Raw genomic sequence first — 22,592 nt, 5'->3', positions numbered from 1 at the left:
CATTGAACTCTGATGGCTCCAGGACTAATCAAAAACTGTCAATCATTTCCACATCTGAGTTCATCTGACCACACCTGAGTTAATTCTTCTAGCTAGAGCTAAAAACAGTTTGTAGGACTATGAAATAGAAAGATATTACCAGAACTGGCTAACAGATATCAACGTTGCAGAAGAAAGAATAGTCTGAATAGGGGAATGTCGAGACCATTACAAAGGAGAGAATCATATACACCCATGGAGTGAAGTGATTAGCAGGGATCAAGTAGATCCAGTGACTCCCTTACTGCTGCCTGGATAGAAACGCAACTCTCCACCCCCCCCCCCCAGGCATTTTGTTTTAAAGTATGGGTAGAACAGAAATGAAAGGGAAGGGGAGTTGTCACTGCACCACTGCCCCCCCCAACCTGCACCTAATGGGGGTGAGTTCCATATAAGGAAGGATAGGAAAGCCTGTGATGGAGGGAGATGATATAGGTATTGAATGGTTGAACCTTTTTGGAGCTCCCTCTATGTTTTGTGTCTGTACAGCACTTGGCACAATGAGCTTCTGGCCCCCAACTCCAGCTGCTAAGTGTGCCCCACAATGCAAATAGTATTAATAATAACAGGAAAACTGATAATTTAGCTACTTTCATAACATAAGAATAAGGGACACTCAAAGAAATGGAAAAACTGGTAACTGAGAGCTAAGGAAAGAACTGATTACCGCATTTGCTAACATACAACACTCAGCTCATTGTTCAGCTCAATGATCACTGGAGATTTTACTCTAGGCCAGTAACTGGAAGAAACAGCTCTTATCTTGTTTCTCACATAAAACACACACTCCAAGGTGCTTCTTTGGGGAAATAGGGGTGTACTGTATATGAGAATATGTTGTATCCATTGAGTGCAAAATTAAATCATGGAACTCACTGTCTCAGGAATGTCTTGAGGCTTAACAGGGTTCAGGAAAAGATTATATGCTTAGCTAAGGAACAAGAACATTTGTGATCACACTAGGGTTTTGTTTTTAAGAGGGTTATAAACATTCATGCTTCGGTGCACTATCCAAACTCTAACGGGTCAGGAAGAAACTTCTCCTGGGAGGTTATGCCATTATATGGTTTCTCTGAAGCAAAGGGGGCTGATCATTGTTAGGGACGAAATATTAGACTAGATCAGGGTGTCAAACCTAAAGCTTATGGGTCAGATCCAGCCCATGGAGCCATGTCCCCTGGCTCAGGTAAGGACAGGGCCCAGCACTGAAATCCAGAGCATTAAGCTCTGTTAGGGATAAACATCCATGACAGAAGCAAGTGGCAGCTTTTTTTAACCCCCTGATGCTATTTGACTTGCCACTGGGTCTGGATCCAGCCCACAAGAAGCCCCACCTTCTGGACCTAGCCCTACCTTCTTCCTTTGCCCATGTCCAGTAGTAGGTCAGTGGAAGCTGGGTCGCAAAGACCTTGTGGCTTGTACCTTTCAGTGGCAAATTACCATGACCAGAAGCTGAAGAAGTGCTGTGAAGATGGGATGTACGAGAATCCCATGGGCCACAGCTGTGACAAGCGGGCAATGTACATCCAGGACACCAAGGAGTGTGTGGCTGCCTTCCTTGACTGCTGCAAATACATCAAGACCATCCGAGATGAGAAGCAAAGGGAACTCGTCCTGGAACTGGCAAGAAGCAAGTACTGGGCCTTTAAGAGGGGCTGGAGGGGGACGGCTGGGGGAGGACATCAAGGAAGGCCGGTAATGGCTTGCATACCACACACCTCTGCTCCAGAGCTGTTCAGACTTAGAAATGGCCAGCCCACCCTGATAAGCCTGTGTTTTGACTCCCCAGGTGAGGTTGATGAAGGGTTCTTGTCAGATGATGATATTACCTCGAGGAGCCTGTTCCCAGAGAGCTGGTTATGGCAAGTGGAGCAGTTGACAGAACAACCAAACAACATGGGGTAAGCTCTTGTAGTAATACCATTATTATTACCAAATTTTTTCCCTTGTACAATATGCCCCCAAATAAGACACACCCTCTGTTTCTAAAAGGCAGGCTGAGGAAGATACAATCTTTCCTTGATAATGCTGATAAGTAGCCATAGGGAACTGAGTAGCAGCACCTGGGGACCCAGTATTGCCATATTTCTTTGCCTATAGTAAGCACTGCAATTTTCAGGTGTTGATTTGGGGAGGGGATGGGATGCATTTTATGCAAGAAAACATGGTAATCAAAGCACTTAGTGGAAGCAAGTGCATTGTGATTAGACTCGGTGTTTCTCCTTCAGCAAGATTCTCAGAGCAAGCTGCAGCATTTGATGTGAGTGAAGGCCAAAGGTAGATATCTGATCCATATTTGTAGGTTCATTTGCTGCAGGTGTGAGGGCTAAATTATGTAGTCTGTCACCCTGTATAACACAGGCTAGTATTTCACCCTGTGATCCTGTTATTTCATCATTGGCTTCACTTCAAAAGGCACACAGTAGCCATCTACCTCCATCAGCTTCAGTGCCGATTTAAAAAAAAAATAAAAATAAAAATCAGGCTGCTGACTGAATTGCCTGAATATGGATGTAGACATCTGAGTCTTCAATCTCTGCCCCAAAAAACATTTATTTTATTCAAGAACTTCTCATGAGTGTTTATTGTTCATGGTGTGCTGTTGGTTCCATAAGTCATGTCTTCCAGCTGATAGGGGAATAACCAAAGATAGGCAAGTCTTTGGGCCATGCCTTTTTCCCCTGCGATAGAATATAAGTACTCCAACTGGAAGTAGGCCTGGACATCAGAGTTAATCCTGAGACCTTTAAAAGAGGTTGTATCCCATTGCTGGTCATAGGAAAGTCGGGCTGGAAGGGACCTAACCAGGTTATCTAGTCCAGCCCCAATCCTCGAGGCAGAATCCTACCTAACTGAACCATCCCAGCTCAGTGTCTGTCCCACCTGCTCTTGATCATTTCCAGGGATGAAGACTCCATCACTTCTCTGGGCAGCTTGTTCCAATGCTTGACCACCCTTAGAGTAAGAATGTTCCTCTGCATCTCCAACCTCAATTTCTCTTGCTCCAGCTTAAGGCCGTTGCTCCTAATCCTGTCCCCTGTGGTCATTTCCATTCTCTTTGTCATTGCCCTTCAGGGATTTGAAGACTGCTGCCATATTCCCCTCAGTCCTCTCTTCTCTAGACCAAAATAACTCTAGTTCTTTCAGCCTGTCTTCATCAGTCCTGCTTCCCAGGTCTCTAATCATTTTTGTTGCTTTGGGCCAGATTTGCCAATCTGTCTCCTTCCAGTCTGGTGTGGAGTTCCTCCCTGAGCTGTAGATCCAGGGCTAAATAAGTTTCCATCAGGGTTTACCCCCAGATTTCAGCTGTATGGCTCAACATGAAGATGGACACATTTCTTGACTGGGGAATGTTCATCTCCGTCCTTCCACAAAGCCCTCTGCCTTTCTCTTTTTATGCAGAATTTCTACCAAGACAATACCTGTTTTCCTGAAGGACTCTATCACAACCTGGGAGGTCCTGGCTGTGAGCCTCTCTGAAAACAAAGGTATGTGGCATATGGCAAGCTCTCCAAAGAGCAGGTAGAGATGGTAATGGGAGAAAACCCCTGGCCTAGAGTCTTTCAACCAGGGGTATGCATACCCCCGGGGTACTTAGATAGGAAGTGGGGGGCATGCACAAACAGGCAGGCAGGTGGGGCCAGAGCACACCCCAGGGCACGGTGGCAGCATCTCCCTGGGTGCCTTCCCATACTTTGCTTCTTACCCGGGGGAGAGAGAGGAGGAGGAACATGCTGGGTGCCACTGATCCCACATGGCGCACTGCAGTGCTTCCCCGCCCCCACCTCAGCTCGCTCTATGTGCCCACTCCCAGGAGCAGGGCCAGGGGAGCGAGGGCAGTGGTGCCCCTCTGTGGACTGCACGAGTGCTGCCTGGCTGGAGAGGGGTGCAGCAGGGCTCACACACGGCGGCCACCACTGCCCTGCACCACTGCCACACCCCGCGCTGCTTTCCTGTAGCCAGTCATACATGTGGCTCCACAGGCTACTGACAGGCAGCATGTGAGATGCGAGGTGTAACAGAGCTGCACGTGCAACCAGCCACAAGAAAGCAGTGCAGGGCACAGCAATGGCGGTGCAGGGTGGTGGTGGCTGGTACGTGCAAGCTCCCTGCCCACCCCCATCCAGCTAGGTGGCCAGAGACACACACACTTCCCCCCACCTTCTCAATCTGGCCCCGCCCTTTCCCCCCCACACTTACCTGTTGGGGGTGTGTATGTCTGCGTCTCCATGTGTCTGTGTCTTTGTCTGTCCCCTGCCCCCCTGGCCTCAGCAGGCACATGGCATCACATGGCTCTTGGGGCAGCAGGGTGCAGAGTCTAGCCTGCAGCTGCCTCTGCCTCTGCCTCGTGCACAGATCTGGGTGGCACATGCCCTTGGACCTCCACCAGGGTGCTCACAGCAGCAGGAACTGTCCCCCCCCACCCCCCCAGATGAACCATTCTTGTGGCTCCATCCCACACTGTGCCCCTGCTCTTGCCCCAGCCCCACTCCCTCCCTCACCACAGGGGCCTTGATCTGTGCCCCTGCCCTTTAAAACCAAGAAAAAAATATAAAGGGGTACATGAGCTGAAACTTTGACACAGAAGGAGTACACTTGTTAAAAAAGATTGAAAACCCCTGCTCTAGGCTGTAATAGGCCTTGGAAACATAGCATTGTTCCAGCTGGCTGAGAAAGTAGACGTTTTTCAGTAGGAATGAATAAGCCCCGCCCCTCCATCTATGACCTCAAGTCCTTCTCTGTTGGCCGGTGCAGGAATCTGTGTGGCCGACCCCTACGAGATCACGGTGATGAAGGACTTCTTCATTGACCTTCGCTTGCCCTACTCTGTGGTGAGGAATGAGCAGGTGGAGATCCGGGCAATTCTCTACAATTACTGGGATAAGAATATCAAGGTGAGCTTGCTGTTTCTTGTGTCTCTAGGGATGTGTGATGAAATGGGGGCCCTAAATTGAAGCAGTGGGTCTTTAAAAACACCGCTTCAATTTAGGGCCAATTAAACCCCTGTGTTGTGCACAAACCCAACTTACCTGCCTCTCCAGCAGAGGGGAGGAGAGGGTGAGCTGCCAGCAGGCAGAGTGGTCCCTTGGCTGTGGGGGGCATCTGGGTGCTTCCCTCCACGGCAGCAGCAGGCCACTCCCCAGGCGGCAGCCGCCTGCAGGCACCTGGCTCGGGTGGTCCCGGGAGGCACCAGGTCCCCACACAGCTCATGCAGACAGGCAGGCTCTGGTAGGGGTGTGGGGGAGGAGGAAGATCAGGCTCACTGCTTTTTTCCTCTTTTGGGCAGAGCTGTCCTTCCCGGGCTGCTGCCACACTGCCTGCTTCATGGCTGGTAAGGCAGCAAGCTAAAACTCCTCAGAGGAGTCTTAGTTTGCTGTGCCCCAAGTCATTTAAGGCACATTACACCGCTGAATTTGCTACAGCGGCTGTAATTAATGCACAGTATGCCACCAAAGTGTGAAAACACCGACACCATTAAAGCAGTGCAAAAGCATTTAGCCTGCTTTAAAGTGTCATGCACACATGCCCCTCATTTCATCTACACACGGCTTGGGTCTTCAGTGTGAATGTAGATAGGAAATAAGGTGACTCGATTCTAGGACCCAATCTCTCAGGGCATTAGAGGTCCCTATCTCTTAGCACCCCTTAAGAGATGTGCTCTACAACTTCTAGAATCAGGACCAGAGAATATATCCAGCACTAGGACAGAGCAAGGTGGAAATAATAAAACTTCTTCTCTGGCTGGGCATCAAATCTCACTAGGTACTGGCCTTTAGAATGGCAGTTTCCTTATACTCTCCCTGGCCATTAGACCAGATGGTTCTTCTTCCTTTTGAGGACCAAAGGTCCCTCTGAGGTGGGGGCAAAAAAGATGTAGGGTGAAAGTGATCCTGAAGGGAAGCTCAGGAAAGATCTCAAGATAGTCTCATGCATGAACAATGCATGCCCCCAGAGGCTGGGGGGGGGGCACAGCAACCACCCACAGGTGGCAGCGGTGGTGTCCTGTGGCGGGGCATGGCGGCGGTGAGTGGGGAGCTCCCACAAGCAGCTGCAGCAGTGTCAGCAGCAGAGGGGAGGAGGGAGGTGGCGAATGCCAACCAGCGGTCGGTGACCACCAGCAGACGCCATTGGTGGTGTCGGCAGCAAGGGTGGGGGGGTGTGGTAAATGGCAGCCGCCCCCAGGCACCACCGGCACCGCCAAGCTCAGGGGGTACACATACACCTGCATGCATGCCCTACATGTCAGCAATGCTGTCATGCTTTAGAACATCTGTGTCCAACCTTTTTTGCTCCATTGGCTGGATGGCTGGTACAGGGTGGGTCTATGAGCTGAATCCACTCCATGGGCCCCATCCAGGTGCACATGGGTCCAGTGCATGCTGGATCAGTCCTGCATGCCGTATGGTGGTTACAGCCCCACAGGGGATCAGGCCTGTCACCCCAGCCACCCTGCACACTGGATCAGACCCAGTCCCCACAGCGCCACATGGTCTGGATTGGGCCCCACGGCCTATCCCCAGCTGTGTGGGCATGAGATTGGACCAGGGGTTCAGCACCCCTGCTTTAGAAATACAGACTTACCTTGGTTAACCATCCTTAGTTATCAGGATGAAAGACAAACTCTAATCAGAGGGTGCATTTTTGGGTAGCAACATGTTGCATGTGGGGATGGAGCAAGGAACTAAGTAAAGACTCTGCCTAGATCAGTGATTCTCAACCAGTGGTACCTGGAGATCCTTCTAGGGTGCCCCAGGGTGCCACACCATTTTAGCATGGTTAGGCATGCCAGTATGATTCACAAGACAAACCCAGAGATTTCAAATAGGAAGGCAGAGTGTTTAAAAGCATCCTGCCCTATTGTGGGCTTTCTGAGTTTTTTTGCAGCAGAAGAATTGTTCTGTTTTGTGTAGTCACAGGAGCAAAAATTTAAGAGCTGGCATTTTCCGAGCAGGACCTGGAATCTAACAACAACAGAGTCTAGGGCCTAATGAAAGGGCCTTGGGTCTAACAAGATTGAGAACCGCCAGCCTAGAACCACCATCTCTGTTCTTTCTTCAGGTCCGAGTAGAATTGATACACAACCCGGCTTTCTGCAGCGCATCGACTTCCAAGCAGAGGTACCGCCAGATATATGATCTCCCACGCTTGTCCTCCCTGGCAGTGCCATTAGTCATTGTCCCCTTGGAGCTGGGGCTCCATGATGTCGAGGTCAAAGCTGCTGTGTGGGGCCAATTCGTGGCTGATGGTGTAAAGAAGAAGCTGAAAGTCGTGGTAGGTATCAGGGGATATCTCCTGTTGGGGCAGATTGGCTGGTATTGGGAATCTGTGCTTTGTCCATTCACTTGGTGAATAGACAAAGGTGAACACCTGCATCTCTGTCCTCATAGAATTGTATGGTGACTGTACACAAGCATGGAGGCTGCTGTAATTGCAGCATGTTGGAGCAGACTCAGTTAACCAAGTCTTCTGGAAATGTGGCAGTTACTGTGCTCTAGCAGCCTTCCATGTCTTGTGTATCAGTGTCCCTGCACTTCCAAATGGCAGCAGGGGCGCTTGAACTAAAACGTCACTTCCCCCTCCCCCCGAGAGCATGTGTAAATGTGCTAATAGAGAAGTGGGGCTGAAGGGACCTCTAGAGGTCACATCTAGTCCAAACCCCTGCCTGAGGCAGGATCAGCCCTGTACAAACCATCCTAGACAAATCCATTGTCCAACCTTTTAGCAAAACTATACAGTCAACCCTGACATAACTCAAGGAATCACACCCAAACCTGCCACAGGTAAAGCAGGGGACCCACAGCTGCCAAAATCTTGCTTCTGTAAAAGATTGTTTATATATGCTCAAGAAATCCCAGGTAAAGGCCATGCCCCCTGCTACAGAGAAAGGCAAACTCTCCCCATAAGTCCATACTAATCTGGCCATGGGGTAGAACTCCTTCCTGATCCCACATCTGACATTGGTCTGACCCTGAGCAGAGGAGTGAGACTTTCAAACCAAGAACCTCCAGGTTTGTGTCCCAACAGAAGCATTAGCACAGTCCAGTAGCCATCCCCAGCCTGGGCTGCAGTCAACACCCAATGCCCTGATACATGAAGCAGAAAATGGGGAGGCCTTCCTACTTCCTTTCTACTGCTGTGGCAATGATGACCAAGCTGGGAGTGTCCTTTATACACTCAACTTTTGGCTGTTACTGGAGGGACCCTGAGCTCAGAATCTGGCCCCTTAAACCAGCCAGTGGTGGAATCCATGGAGACTCGGGGTACCTGGGAGTTACTGCTGACCAGTCTGCAGTGTCCCTTGGGAGCCAACCAATGCAGCATCCCTGGGGGGATTCTAACAGGTGCTCCATCCCCCCTGCTCCAGAAGATCACCACAACACTAGATGAAAGGAAGGTTCTCCACTGAAGGTCAAAAGGAAGAGAGAATTCCCTCAAGGAGATCCTAGAGCAATGGCCAATTTGGATTCTTTGTTTTCATGCCCTGTTCAATTCTTTGGGTTCATTTCCCCAGGAATCCAAGTGTTTATATCTGGGATACCATCGTCACCCACATACTACATGTACCTTTCCCCAAAAAATGAGCCCTCTGAAATTAGGAGGGCATGTCTGAAGTGAGAGTGCTCATTTTTTTTTTTTTTTTTCTCTTCCCTGCAATAGAAACATGGAGGAACAGAAGCATAGAGATAGTAATGACTATCAAAATGGCTGGTGCTTCTCTCGTGCAGGGGAGGGGGGGGAAAAAAAAACTCATGTTAACCCTTTCATTGCTGCCACTGAATTACCAGTATCTTCTGGCTAAGCAGCCTTCCAAACCCGAGTTGTATGTCTTATTTGGAGGCATGTACACTAGAAAATATATAGTAAATGTGGACTACAGACCCTCCTAAGTAGGGTCAAAAAGGAAAGGAGAAGCTGCTTGATGCTGGGGTGGGGGAGCAGATCTGAGACTCAGTCAGCCTTATTCTGATGTCAGTTATAGCAGTGTCATGTGCCCAGTGACTAGCACAGCAATTGGTCCTGACTTAGGCTGAGATCATTAGTATCATGGTTGGGCCTTAAGAAAGTATGTCTTTTGCCTTTCTTATTGGCTCTTCACTGTCTCCAGATGCCCCTGGTTGTCATGATGTAATGATTTGTGTCCTTGTGGTTCCTTTCCAGCCTGAAGGGATGAGGATGACAAAAACGGTCAAGTCCGTCACCCTGGAGCCCTCTGTGAAGGGGCTGGGTAAGTTACTGGCATGCTTTACTTTCAGACCACGTCTTTCTTCCTGTAGGATCACCCACAGTTGCTGGGGGTCAAATTGACTTTCTGCCCCAGGCTGGAGCCAGACTGTGAGGATCCTTGGAGGACTGGATCCTGCCTAGGGCATGCAGTGGCTGGAGGGCAACTGGGGCTCTATCAGCCCTTGCCCTCCTTCTTGTCACCAATTACTATGTCCACAGGGGCCAAAGGGTCCCAGATTCTGCCCCATATCCTCCAATGTCCAGTGGCCTGCTGGTATCCCAGCAGTCTGGATAGAGCAACTCCCTGAACTAGATCTAGCACACATGGATCTAGTCCAGTAAGCAAGAGTCCAGTAGACAATGGTTTCAGGAGATGCTGCAGGGAACATGTGATGGGACACCTATACATGAGCCGGGAGGCTGCTCCAGCACTCTGTAATTACAGTGCTCCTACCAGCCTCCATGCCTCATGTATCAGTGTCCCCATGCTTCAAAATAGTGGTAGGGGCACTTTAACTAAAGCTTGTTCAAGCTTTAGATAAAGCACCCCCACTGCCATTTTGAAGCGCAGAGATGCTGATACACGAGACACTCCAGGAGCTTTAATTGGAGCGTTTCTTGGAGCCACTCTAATTAAAGCATCCTCTCCACCCCCCCCCCCCCTTCTCTCCAGAGCATGTGTAAAAATGCCCATGCAGTTGCATAGGTTTTGGGCTGCATCAATAGAAGCATTAGATGCAAGACATGGGAGGTGACAGCGCCTCTACTCAGTGCTGGTTTGTTTGACACCCCTGATCTAAAGCAATGACCCTTCTGTGTTTTAAGCCTTTGTAGCTATTCCAACCCCTTTGTTGATTGTCACAGAATCCTAGAAAATTAGGATTGGAAGGGACCCCAGATGGTCACCTAGTCCAACCCCCTGCTCAAAGCAGGACTATCCCCAACTGTATCATCCCAGCCAAGGCTTTGTCTAGCCATATCTTAAAAACCTTCAAGGATGCAGATTGCACCTTACTAATGGAATCAGGTGTTCTCCACCTTAATATGTCCCAGCCTGTTATCCAATTGTGCCTTGCTTAGTTTTGGCCAAGCTGGAAGCCAATATGAAGCTGTTCATCTCTGCACCTAATGACTAGCTTGGTAATTCCCAGCTCAGCAGCCCCCATCTCTTCTTTTCTCCTAGCAGCTGGGTTGATTTTGCACGGTTCTCTGTCAATGTTGCAAGAGTCCTAGTCAAAGCTCAAGGGGTTGTTGCAGTCATCTGCACTGATAACATGTTGTTGCTTCCTTCCATATCTTTCTTCTTAGGTGGAGTCCAAGTTGAGCAAGTGACAGCTGCAGATATAGAGGACATTGTTCCTAACACAGAGTCGGAGACCAGAGTCAGCGTTCAAGGTGAGAGCTAGGGACTTTCAAGGGCTTTGGAGGCCACAATAAGGGGGAAAAGGACTTCTTTTCTTGTCACTCACACCTACAGCTGACTGATTTACTGTATGACACTGTTGACATCTCCTTGTTATCCAGAGGTGCTATAGAGCATTGCTGCCTGAGGTACAGGAAGCTCACTGTAGGTTTATGGTTAAACGTGTTCAGAGGAGAAGGAGGGATTTCTTCAGGTATAGATAAGATCATAGGAGAGTGGGGTTGGAAAAGACCACAGCAGGTCATCTAGTCCAAACCCCTGCTCAAGGCAGGAACAGCCCTAACTAAATCATCCCAGCCACATGTGTGTCCAAACTGCTCTTGAACATTGCCAGGGATGGAGATTCCAACACTTCTCTGGGCAACCTATTCCAATATTACAAGCTGGAGCACCCTCAGAAGCAGGAAGCTTCTCCTCATCTTCAACCTCAGCTTACTCTCTTTCAGCTTGAAGTGGTTGCTTTTAGTCCTTTCTTGTATAGCAACAGAAAAAAGCTCATCTCCATCCTATCTGATAAAATCCGTCCTCAGTCTTCTCATCTCCAGACTGTCACCCTGCTTCTTGCAGCCTTTTCTCATCAATCCTGCTTCCCAGGCCTCTAGCCATTTTTTGTCATTCTTTGCTGGACTCCTTCCAACCTGATATATCTGAGCTTAGGTCCCTGTGCAGAGAGATGTAGTTATCCATGTTAGTCTGAAGTCAGGTAGAAGGCAGGATAATTTTGCATCTTTAAACTAAAAGCAGCATGTGTGTATATCCTTTGTTTTTCATGCCCTTGTGACAAAGTATTTAGCAGAATTCACAGATTCATTGCAACCTGACTGGCCAGACTGCAAGCACTTCTACTATGGCCTCAAACTTGCGACCCTCTGGTCCATCAGCCATGCACTTTAGCCAGCCCAACCCCCATATATGTGTGTGTCTCTATGTAGATATGCGTAAGTGTATATAAATGTACCAGCCATACACGCGTGCACACATTTGGGGGCTTATGCTCACTTCATTAGATTCTGATGAAATGAAATATATCCATCCACAAATGTGTGTGTATTTACACATGTGCATGCGTACACACACATGTTTGTGGACCGATGATGACATAATCAGATTCTGACGGAATACACACACACACTTTCTCTTTGGTTAGTCTGTAAGGTGCAATTTTACCCTGCCTTCTCCTTAGGTCCCTATATCAATTTCTTGCTTCTTCTTTAGCTCAGCTGACAAAGAGGGTGGGGGGGAAGGAGAATTTTGGCTTTCCCAAATCCATCCTGAGCATTATACTGGAGACCCTCAAACCCTTTGCATCTCCATGGGACTATCAGTGTGTTTCTATGACCATGCAACCATATTAAGAAACCAGCAGAGGTAAGGGGGTGAAGTGAAAGATGTGTTAAACTGGTTACATGGCCCAGAGCAATAAACTGTTTCTATTGCAAGGGACATTTCTAATAGATAAAGTCTTAGGGTGTGTCCAGATGAGCATGCATGTGCATTTTGCGGCACCTCAAAGGAGTTTGAGATGCCGTGAGATGCCGTAAGATGCATGCCGGGCACCAAAAAACCTTCCCCGCACTGTATATTTTCAGCACGGGCTCAAAATTTGGTACCTGGAAATCCAGGTACCAAAATAAAACTTGAGTGAGAAAAGCAGGGCAGGGATTTCAGAGCATTTTCAGAAGTGGATTTGGGATGCTGCTTCAGCAGTCCAGCCAACACAAGGGGCTAGATAGCAGTTGGCCTGGCCCCAGAAGCTCCTGAGAGTAAGTAACCCTGAGCTGCTTGCCAGGCCAGGTTTTTAGACTGCTGGGGACAGCACAGGTGCTGGCCCTAGGCTCTAGCTCCCCCTGGCTGCAGGTCTGGGTGGGGATGGGCAGGGTTATTTTGCCCCAAGTGGCACAACTAGCCCCACACCCAAGTGCTTGTCCCGGCACATGTGCTGAGGCAAACATCCCCAGCTCAAATTTGTGCCACTCCTATTTGAGCTGCTGCAAGCGCATATGCCTGCATGTGTGGATGCGCCCTTAGGATCTAATCATGCATGGAGTTGAGGTTGGGTCTTCACTCAGTAGCTTGCAGGATTTAACTCTATATCTGCCCCTGGATTATCTCTCCCTCTTGCCCCACCCTTGACAGCTGCTGCCTCCCCTGACTGAATTGGCTTTATGTTCTCTTGGCCAGGAAACCCAGTGACCACAATTATAGAAAAATCCATCGATGGAGCCAATGTTAAACATCTCATCGTGACGCCTTCAGGCTGTGGGGAGCAGAACATGATTGGCATGACACCGACAGTCATTGCCACCCACTACCTGGACAGCACCAATCAGTGGGACAAGGTCGGGGTGGACCGGAGGAATGAAGCCATCAGGCTGATTAACCAAGGTAAAGATCTCTCATGTGACATAGCTGGCCCCTCTCTGGTGCTGGGAGGTGCCACACTGGACCAAGCTGGAGGTCCATAGAGTCCAGTAGGCAACGATTTTAGGAGATGCTGCAGGGAACATGTGATGTAGTGCCTATACACGAGCCAGGAGGCTGCTCCAACACTCTGTAATTACAGTGCTCCTACCAGCCTCCACACCTCATGTATCAGTGTCCCCATGCTTCAAAATGGTGGTAGGGGTAAGTTAACTAAAGCTTGTTTGAGCTTTAGATAAAGCACGCTTACTGCCATTTTGAAGCACAGAGATGCTGATATACGAGACACTCCGGGAGCTATAATTAGAGCATCTCTTGGAGCCACTCCTAATTAAAGCACCCTCCTCCCCCCCCCTCCCCCTCCCTCTCCCACTTCTCTCCAAAGCATGTGTGAGCATGTGTAAAAACACCCATGCAGTTACACAGGTTTGGGGCTGCATCAATAGGAGCATTAGGTGCAAGACATGGGAGGTGACAGTGCCTCTCTACTCGGTGCTGGTTAGGCCTTATCTAGAGCACTGTGTGGAGTTTGGGGCTCCATATTTTAAAAAGGACACAGAGAAGTCAGAGAGGTCCAGAGGCAGGCAACAAAGATGACTGATGGCTTGGAAAGCAAGTGATACGAAGAGAGGCTGAAGGAGCTGGGCATGTTTATTTGCAGAAAAGGCACTTAAGAGCAGACATGATAGCAGTCCTCAAATACTTGAAGGGCTGCCATAAAGAAAAGGGGGGACATCTTTTCTCTTTTGCTGCAAAGAATAGGATGCAGATCCATGGCTTGAAGTTGCAGCCACATAAGTTTACATTGGCTATCAGGAAGCACTTCTTCACCGTTAGAGCAATGAAGCAGGGAATGTGTGGACTCTCCATTACTGGAGGGTTCAAGAAGAGACTGGACAGGCACTGGCCAGGGATGATACAAGCCTATGGTCTACTATGGGGATTTCCCAGGCTTCTGGGCTTTGCTGGTTGCTGCCTTGCGGTGGGAGGAAATCCTCCCTACCACCTCCTTTCTGCTGCACATGTCAGGGTGTTTTTAAGCCTCCCTCAGAGACACTTGGTGTTGGCTGTAGCCAATGTTGAACATAGTGACTGAACTCTGCCAGTGCTCCTGCTGGGACATAAAGCCAGTGGTTCCTTTCTAGAGGATATTGTTCCTCCACTCACAGTCCAACTGATACCACATTTGGGGTTGGGAAGTAATTTTATTCCATGGTCAGATTGGGATGGACGGGGTGAGGGTTTTGCCTTCCTGTGTAGCAGGGGACATGGCCTCTGACTGGGATCTCTTAAGCATATATTATTATAGAAGCAGGATGTTGGCTGCCATGGTTCTCCTGCTTTACCTGTGGTAGAGTTGGTTATGATGCCATGCCCTTTGTTGTCAGGGTTGATGGTAGTTTTGCAAAGAGGTTAGAAGATGGGTTTGTCTGAGATAAATGGATGGGATTGATCCTACCTCAGGCAGGGGGTTGAATTAGATGTGACCTCTGAAGGTCCCTTCCAGCCCCACTTCTTTGAGAATTTGACACATCATGTTGGGCAGATGTGGAAAGTGGCTGGAAGGGGGGAAGCAGGTCTCTGAGACTAGGTTAAAGAAACACAGGATCATTTCCCAGCCCTGTTACAGACTTGATCGATCTCTCTCTCTGCCTCCATTCCCCATCTGCTAAGGGGATAATATCACTTCCCTATCCCACAGATGGGTGGGGAGGAGGCACTTGGGTATGATGGTTATGGGGTAATAGACATACTGTATTTTCCTGCGTATAACTAGGACCTGGTTTAAATCACGGTGTCCAGCTTGCCAGTATTGTGACCTGATTGTGGTGGGGGCCATTATTTTCATGTCCAGATCATGGCACCATCCCCTACCACCACCACACTGCCTGATTGACTGAGGGGGCAGGTTTAGGGGCAGGTTTAATTGCAGCATCAGAGGCCTTGCTCCCAAAGCCTCTGATGGCTGCTGAAAAGCCCATGCCCCACCCTCACTGAAGGGGTCCCAAAAGGGACAGGGAGAGGAGAGAGCTTGGGGATGGGTCGGGGAGGGACTGTTTGTTCCTCCTGGTGGGAAAACTGGAGCACAGGGGTTGGGAGTGTCTGGGGGTTGCCTTGGCAGATGGCCCTAGCACCAGGGGTAGGGAGGGGCTGTTTGTTTCTTCCTCTGCACATGTACTCTCTCCTCTCACCCTCAGCCCCAGGCACCTCAGAAAACAATGTGAGTTTTCCCACCTGGAAAAGCAAACAGCCCCTCCCCTACCCAGTGCCAGGGCAGCCCACAGGGGTCCCCAATCCCCCTGTGCCCCAGTTTTCCTGCCCAAAGGAGCAAACAGTACCTCCCTTACCCATCCCCATGCTCTCTCCTCCACCTGTCCCTTTTGCAACCCCTCTCCCCTGGGCTGCCAGGTTTTTGCACTGAGGAATGCTTTCTTCAGCCTGCCTCAGCCATCCTGTTGCACTGAAATGCGACGATACAGCTGCTTGCAGCCATATTGTGGCATTTCATTGCAAATTACATTTTTTTTTAATGAAAATCTCTTAATTTTGTAACTTTCACAAATATGCAAAATCATGATTAAAACTAGGCCCTACATATAATGCACCCCTGAATAAAATGCGCACTTTTGTTTTTCAAAGGCAGAAGAAAGAATTTAAGATCTTTCCTTGAAAATAATGGCAAGAAGCAAGTGAATAACTGAATAGCAGCTGAGTAGGAACCTCTGCCAGGGGGAGGGGGAGCAGGAAATGTCCAGAACCAGCAGCTAGGAAGCATCCCATGTAACACTGAAGCATTATTTTTGTTTCCCTCCTCCACCCACAGAGGCAGGAACTGATTATCACCATATTTCCTCACCATGTGCAACTCAATTCCTAGTGGCTGAATTGGGGTAGGAGGTGTGTGTTGCATGTGAAAAAGTATGGTATTAAGGGAACCAGGAAAGCAGGAGTTAAAAGGGAACACAGATTTGGGGTGCAGTCAAAGGAAAAAAATCAGACACATGCTAGGTTCTTGCCCCTGATTTTGCTTGCTTTGTATCCATAAGATCCTAATAAGAAGCTAAATAAAAGAGACCTACCTCTTCCTGTCTCTTCCCTTTGTAGGTTACACACAACAACTGGTTTACAAAAAAGGTGACTTCTCCTATTCTGCGTTCCAGAACAGGGAGTCAAGCACATGGTAAGTACTGTGTCTCTCTAATATATTAGATTGGTAAGAGTCCAGTGGAGAGTGACAAAAATGATTAGAGGCCTGAGAAACTGAGGAAAGGCTGAAAGAACTAAGGTGACTGAGCCTGGTGAAGAAAAGCCAGAGGAGGAATTTGATCACAGACTTCAAATCCCTGGAGGACAATGACAGAGGAGAGGTGGGCTTTTCTCTGGGGCCACAGGGGACAGGACTAGAAGCAATGGCCTCAAGTTGCAGCAGAGGAAATTGAAGGTGGAGATGAGAAGGAACACTGCATTGGAGTGGCTGCTCAGAGATGTGGTGGAGCCTCTATCCCTGGAAATGTTCAGGACTAGCAAGTTAGACAGATACTTGGCTGGGATGATTTAGTCGGAACTGAATCTGCCTTGAGCATAGGCCTGGACTAGATGTAACCTCAGGAAATCATTTCCAGACTGATTTTTCTGATGATCCTACTGATTTATTGCTAGCCTGTGCCTGTGTGTAGTTATGAGATGTGAGTCAAGGCAAATTTAATCTCTCACCCAAAGCCAAGTAGGGAAAAAGGGCACCTGGGACAAAGTATCAGGTACTTGGGACACTTTCATTTAAGGCACCGAGTGCCACAGGATTCAAAAGGCCTGAGTTTGGGATCAGGGATCAAATCCTAATCTACTTGCCATGGGATCATGATCACAGGCTCTCCCTGCATTAGCAAGTTGAAAACCAGGTGCCCACAGGCTGGTATGACTTGATGAGGTCCCAGAGCTGGGCCAAGCAATCAATTGATTGTCCTTACCAGCCTTAGAATAGCTCTGGGCATATCACAGTTTAAGAAGCCACACAAACCAGCCCTAAAAATGTTCTACATTATATGTGGAACACTTTTTTGCCTGGTTTGCTATTTTATGATGAGAGCTGGACTGAGCCTTCATTAATTTTAGTAGGTGCTTAAATAACTTTGCAGTTCGGAGCAACTCTGTGAAAGTTGGATGTGAGCCAGAATGAAGGCAACTGGATTGTTGTTCATTGGCTTACATGAAACAAGTCTGAAGCTTCTGCTGTCCAGTTCCCTGTGGTTAGAAGCGGGCTATAGATCATCCTCACAGCCCTACCACAGTAGGCTGTGAGAGCTTGTGACATCTCCAGCTAATAGTGTCAGTACTGCTAACTGAGGTGATCAGTTCCATCGCTGACCCATGTCAACTTCACCCATTACCAGATGGTCCAGCTTTCTCATTCACAAGCATTTCAGGACTGATTCAGATGTGGCTGATTCTCCCCCTCAGGCTGACAGCATACGTAGCCAAGGTCTTTGCCATGGCTACCTCGTTGGTGGGCATTGAACATCAAGTCCTCTGTGGAGCTGTGAAATGGCTGATCCTGGAGAAACAGAAACCAGATGGGGTTTTCCAAGAAGATGGCCCTGTGATCCATGGAGAGATGGTGGTATGTTTCCTTTATCCTTGAAATGCCAGACACAACTTACTTACATCACCATGATAACTTGTCAATTCTTCGTTCAAAGAGAAGTCTCAATGGTCCATATCCCAGAGACCTCACTCAACCTGATTCTCCTGTCTCTTACACTAGTGGGCATAAAGAACATCCCAGTGGAATCATAGTAGTAGAAATTACCATGTTTTCTGGCATTTAACACATTTTCTCCCCCCAAAAAGCTGTTGGAAATTTCAGGGCATGTTATATGTGAGCAACATGGTAAGAACAGCCTCTGCCTTACTGGGCAAAAATGAAAGTAAAGTCTGCATGAAACTTGTAGGTAGTAGAATAATGAGCAGGCTCATTGCTGTTACAAAGTTACTTGCTACAAGGAAAGATCTTGTTTTAGAAAAGCAAAATGAAGGAAAAAAGGTGTGTATTATATTCCAGAGCAAGTTATGTATGAGAAAGTATGGTAATGGAGATTTAGGCCCAGTAGGTCAGGTTTTTTCTGTCCATCTATTTTCATATGCCCTGTGTGTCTCTATTCATTTTAGTCCTCAGTAGACTTCATGGAGTGTCTGGAACATCTTCTTTTTGGGGGTAACATTTCTGCAGACATTACCATATTACATGGGCTGTCTGGGATTCCTCCTCTCTTGTTGCTGTGCTCAGGTGAATTTCTGATCCCAAAGCCTGTCCTTTTTTTTCCCTTCAGGGAGGATACAAAGGTGCTGAACCAGAAGTGTCCTTAACAGCTTTCGTCCTTATTGCCTTGCATGAATCCAAGGACATTTGCAAGGATCATATCAATGTGAGTGTCTCTTGTGGGGTCTATATATTCACATCCAGGTTTTTCCATCTTCCTAGAGCTCTGATATTTCAATCCATAAATGCCACGAACATGGCAGGTAGGGATGTAGTACCCAGAATAATATCTTAAGGATGTCACCAAACTCATCCAGATCCTTGGGTTTGACTTCTTGGCTTTTGTATATGTGTCTTGTTTCCTCTTCATCTTCTAGAGTTTGGAAGGAAGCATCAACAAAGCTGCTGAATTCTTATCTAAAAAATACATGTTTTTGAAGAGGCCTTACACTATTGCTCTCACATCCTATGCCTTGGCTTTGGTGGAGAAATTGAACAGTGAAAAAGTGCTCATGAAATGTGCAAAAGGTAAATCAGAACATCATATATGGTGCCAGAAACAGGGGCCAAGTAAGGCTGGTTAGCAGAGGAGGGAAGCAGGGATGGCTGGAGGTGAATCTATGATGAACAGGCATAGCTAGACACATACTGGTCTCAATAACACATGGTACAAATCCAGAGGACCTCAACTTAGTTGAATGGCATTACTCCAGTTTTGAATGTAGGATGTGCCATAGACTTGACCTCAGTTTGTCCAACAGGAAGCTTGCAGGATCTTGTACATACTATATTTTTTTTCATATACAACATACCCAGGAATAAGACACATGCCTTGTTTTTAAAAAAATAAAAGATCTTCTGGCAATGTTGCTGTCTGCTAGCTGCTCCTGGTCTCTCTCCTCCTATTTCATAACATTGCAGACTTTTTTAGCCCTGTCCCTGCTCTATGCAGCCATAACTAGAAAAAATCTTCTTCAGTTCATTTTGCCTTTCCAAAACAAGGTGTGTATTTTATTCTGAGGGGTACTGTATATGAGAAAATATGGTATTTTGGCAACTTGTATTATCAGTTTCTCCTTGGCACAGACACAGCCTTGCAATGCCTTAAACACTGATTAGGTGCTTGGCCCAAAGGAGCAATAATATGCCATTTGGGAGCAGATATTATGCAAATTATAACATACGGGAATTTGGGAAGAGGCAGCACTTTCTAATCAGATGAGCTCAGGAGAAGGAAATTCCATGTCCTGGGGATGTCATTAGCAATTGTTGTTTTTGTTGGTGCCTAGGGGCAAATCACTGGGAAGAGAAAGGTGCTCGCACCTTCAACATTGAGGGCACCTCCTACGGTTTGTTGGCTTTGTTGAAAATGAAGAAGTTTGAGCTGACGGGTCCCATTGTCAGATGGCTGACAGTGCAGAAGTACTACGGAGGTGGATATGGGTCTACCCAAGTGAGTATAGACCTCCGAGAATCTTGCAAAGAGTCCTCAGTCCATTTCCTGTAACAGAGCCTTGTCTCCTCTCTACATAAGTGGATGGTACAAGCTCAGGTGGCAATTGTGAGAAATTTGAATGTGCTGATGAGAATCTAAGGTTCAGTTTTCTGCTGTCAAATCTGCTGTTGGCAATGGATGCCTACTTTTACTTGATACAGGGGTTTAGGTTGTAGCCGTGTTGGTCTAAGGATATAGGCAGACAAGGTTCCTTGGGTGAATTTGATATCTTTTATTAGACCAACCCAAATGGTTGGAGAATAGTTATTAAGCAAGCTTTCGGGTTCAAAAACCTGCCTGACGAAGGGTTTTTGAACCCGAAAGCTTGCTTAATAACTATTCTCCAACCATTTGGGTTGGTCTAATAAAAGATATCAAATTCACCCAAGGAACCTTGTCTACTTTTACTTGATGATCATGATGTATTCTGTGCTGACCAGCCTGGTGGCACTCTTGCGCATGTCAGTGCCTTAAGTCATCCTGTTCCTTGCCATACTTGGGGCAAATACAACAACAGGGATCTAACATTTTGGGGTCAAGAACTATGTCTTTCACCCCCCTGCTGGTTAGTGTGTAGCATAGCTGTCTATATCACATAAGAATAGCCAAAAATGTATTGCCCTCCGTCCTAAAAAAATCATCTGGAATCAACCAGATGAAAATCAGGACAAGAGCAAAGACTTAATCATTGCATGTACAAATACAGACTGGAGAATGATTGGATGGGATGAAGCACTGCAGAGAAGGACCTGGGGGTTATGGTAGACCATAAGCTGAATAGGAGGCAACGAGGTGCTCTTGCTGCAAAAAAATCCAACAGCTTCCTGAGTTGTATTAACAGGAGCGTCACTTGTAAACCAATGGAAACGATTCTTCTGCTCTGTTCAGCACTGGTGAGGCCTCCCCTGAAGTCTTCTGCCCAATTTTGGGCCCCACACTTCAAGAAGGATGTGGGCAGGTTGGAAAGAGTCTAATGGAGAGGAACAAAAATGATTAGGTGCCCGGGAAGCACTGGAAGGACTGATAAGGATCGGCTGAAAGACCTAGGATTGTTTAGTCTGGAGAAGAAGTCTGAGGGGATTTGATAACAGTCTTCAAATATTCAAAGGGAAATTAGAGAAAAGATGGAGATGGGCTTTCCTCTGTGGCCATAGAGGACAAGGCTAGATGCAATGACCTCAAGCTGCAGCAGGGGAAATTGAGGTTGGAGATGAGGAGGAACTTCCTGACTATGAGAGTGGTCAAGCATTGGAACAGACTGCCCAGAGACTTGATGGAGTTTCCATCTTTGGAAATGTCCAAGAGCAGGTTAGATAGACACTTGGCCAGGATGGTTTATTCAGGACTGAATCTGACTTGAGTAGGGAGCTGGATTAGATGTGACCTCCTGAGATCCCTTCCAGCCCTACTTTCCCATGATCCTGTGATCCAATTGACACTTGGCTCATACTGATGTTAATGGGACAGGGTCAGCTAATTAACCATGTTTTGTCTGACCAGTGCCTGTTTGACCTTGCCTGACATCTGTTAAATCCATATACCCTGTGGGAAAACGCCCATTTTTGTCACTGTATTGGTGGATCCTATTCATTCAACAGGTCATATAAGAGTCTTTAGGCCGTAGAAGAATAGAACCATGAAGTATAATGTTCTCTTTCTCTCTGTGTCCTAGGCCACTATCCTGGTGTTCCAGGCTCTAGCCCAATACCAAATGGACATCCCGCAACAAAGTGAACTGCAACTGGATGTGTCTATCCTCCTGCCACGGCGTGCTACCCCAGTAAAAATCCGAATTGAGAATAGTAATGCTTTCCTGTCCAGATCGGCAGAGGTAGGCTGCTTTTCTTTGCCATTGGTAGTGACTGGTGATACAACTTGGGCTTTGTCTACCATAGGGAGAAGGGATTCTACCAGGACCTCATCTCCCAGCCCTTTCGAACAGGGCTGGGTGGCATTTTTTCTGGACACCAAACGATCTTGATCCATAGAGTCTGACATATTTAAGGCTATGGAGGGCCATTGTCATCATCTAATCCAGTGGTTCTCAACTGTTTTAAACTTGAGTACCCCCTCATTAGATTAAGGCCACCCCTTGTTAGACTCAAGGTGCTGCTTCAAAAATGCCAGCTCCTGGTTTTCACTTGGTTTTTTTTCACTACAGAAATTCTTCTATTGCAAAGATCTCAGGAAGACCCCAACAGAGCAGAATGGATTTGACAGTATGGATTCCTGTTGGAAATCCCTTGGTTTATTTTGGGAATCATGGTTGCACACCTAACAGTGCTAATATTGTGTTCCACCCCATGGTACCCTTGAAAGGATCTCCATGCACCTCCAGCATGCTCTGTCACCCTGGTTGAGAATCACTGATCTAATCTGACCTTCTGCATGAGACAAGTCAAAGAATGTCATTCCAAATTTGGCATCCAATTTTGCTTGTAATTTCTGGTTGAGCTCTTTCAAAAAGCTTTCCTGTTTTCTCTCAGTGATAGAGAATCCACCATATCTCTAAGTGACTTGTTTTAGTAGCTAATCATGTTCACTATTTAAGTTTAAACCATAGAAAAGTAGGGACCTCAGAAGGTCATCTGGTCCAACCGCCTGCCTGAGGTTGGATCATCCCTATCCAAACCATCCTGAGCAAATCCTAGTCTAACCCAGCATTTCCCAACCTTTTTCACCCCATGGCACACTTACCTTAAAAAAAAAAAAAAAAAAAAAGGCACTGCAGC

At 47.5% G+C, this 22,592-nt stretch overlaps 1 protein-coding gene across 1 annotated transcript in view; it reads left to right on the top strand.

Moving 5' to 3' along the window:
• Window positions 1-22,592, top strand: part of LOC102561850 (A.superbus venom factor 1) — a 62,170-nt gene that overhangs the window by 26,563 nt on the left and 13,015 nt on the right. The window contains exons 17-30 of the mRNA XM_006265601.4: window positions 1,469-1,669; window positions 1,829-1,940; window positions 3,442-3,527; window positions 4,795-4,934; window positions 7,099-7,311; window positions 9,199-9,265; window positions 10,573-10,659; window positions 12,869-13,072; window positions 16,214-16,289; window positions 17,567-17,726; window positions 18,436-18,531; window positions 18,743-18,893; window positions 19,655-19,818; window positions 21,533-21,691. Of these exons, the coding sequence (XP_006265663.2) occupies window positions 1,469-1,669; window positions 1,829-1,940; window positions 3,442-3,527; window positions 4,795-4,934; window positions 7,099-7,311; window positions 9,199-9,265; window positions 10,573-10,659; window positions 12,869-13,072; window positions 16,214-16,289; window positions 17,567-17,726; window positions 18,436-18,531; window positions 18,743-18,893; window positions 19,655-19,818; window positions 21,533-21,691 (1,916 nt within the window). The remainder of the gene's footprint in view (window positions 1-1,468; window positions 1,670-1,828; window positions 1,941-3,441; window positions 3,528-4,794; window positions 4,935-7,098; window positions 7,312-9,198; window positions 9,266-10,572; window positions 10,660-12,868; window positions 13,073-16,213; window positions 16,290-17,566; window positions 17,727-18,435; window positions 18,532-18,742; window positions 18,894-19,654; window positions 19,819-21,532; window positions 21,692-22,592) is intronic.

Source organism: Alligator mississippiensis, chromosome 8, assembly GCF_030867095.1.
Source record: "Alligator mississippiensis isolate rAllMis1 chromosome 8, rAllMis1, whole genome shotgun sequence".
In the NCBI taxonomy this organism is placed as follows: Eukaryota; Metazoa; Chordata; order Crocodylia; family Alligatoridae; genus Alligator; species Alligator mississippiensis.
Note: the sequence above shows the minus strand (reverse complement) of the source record. Positions and strands in the feature narration are given on the sequence as shown.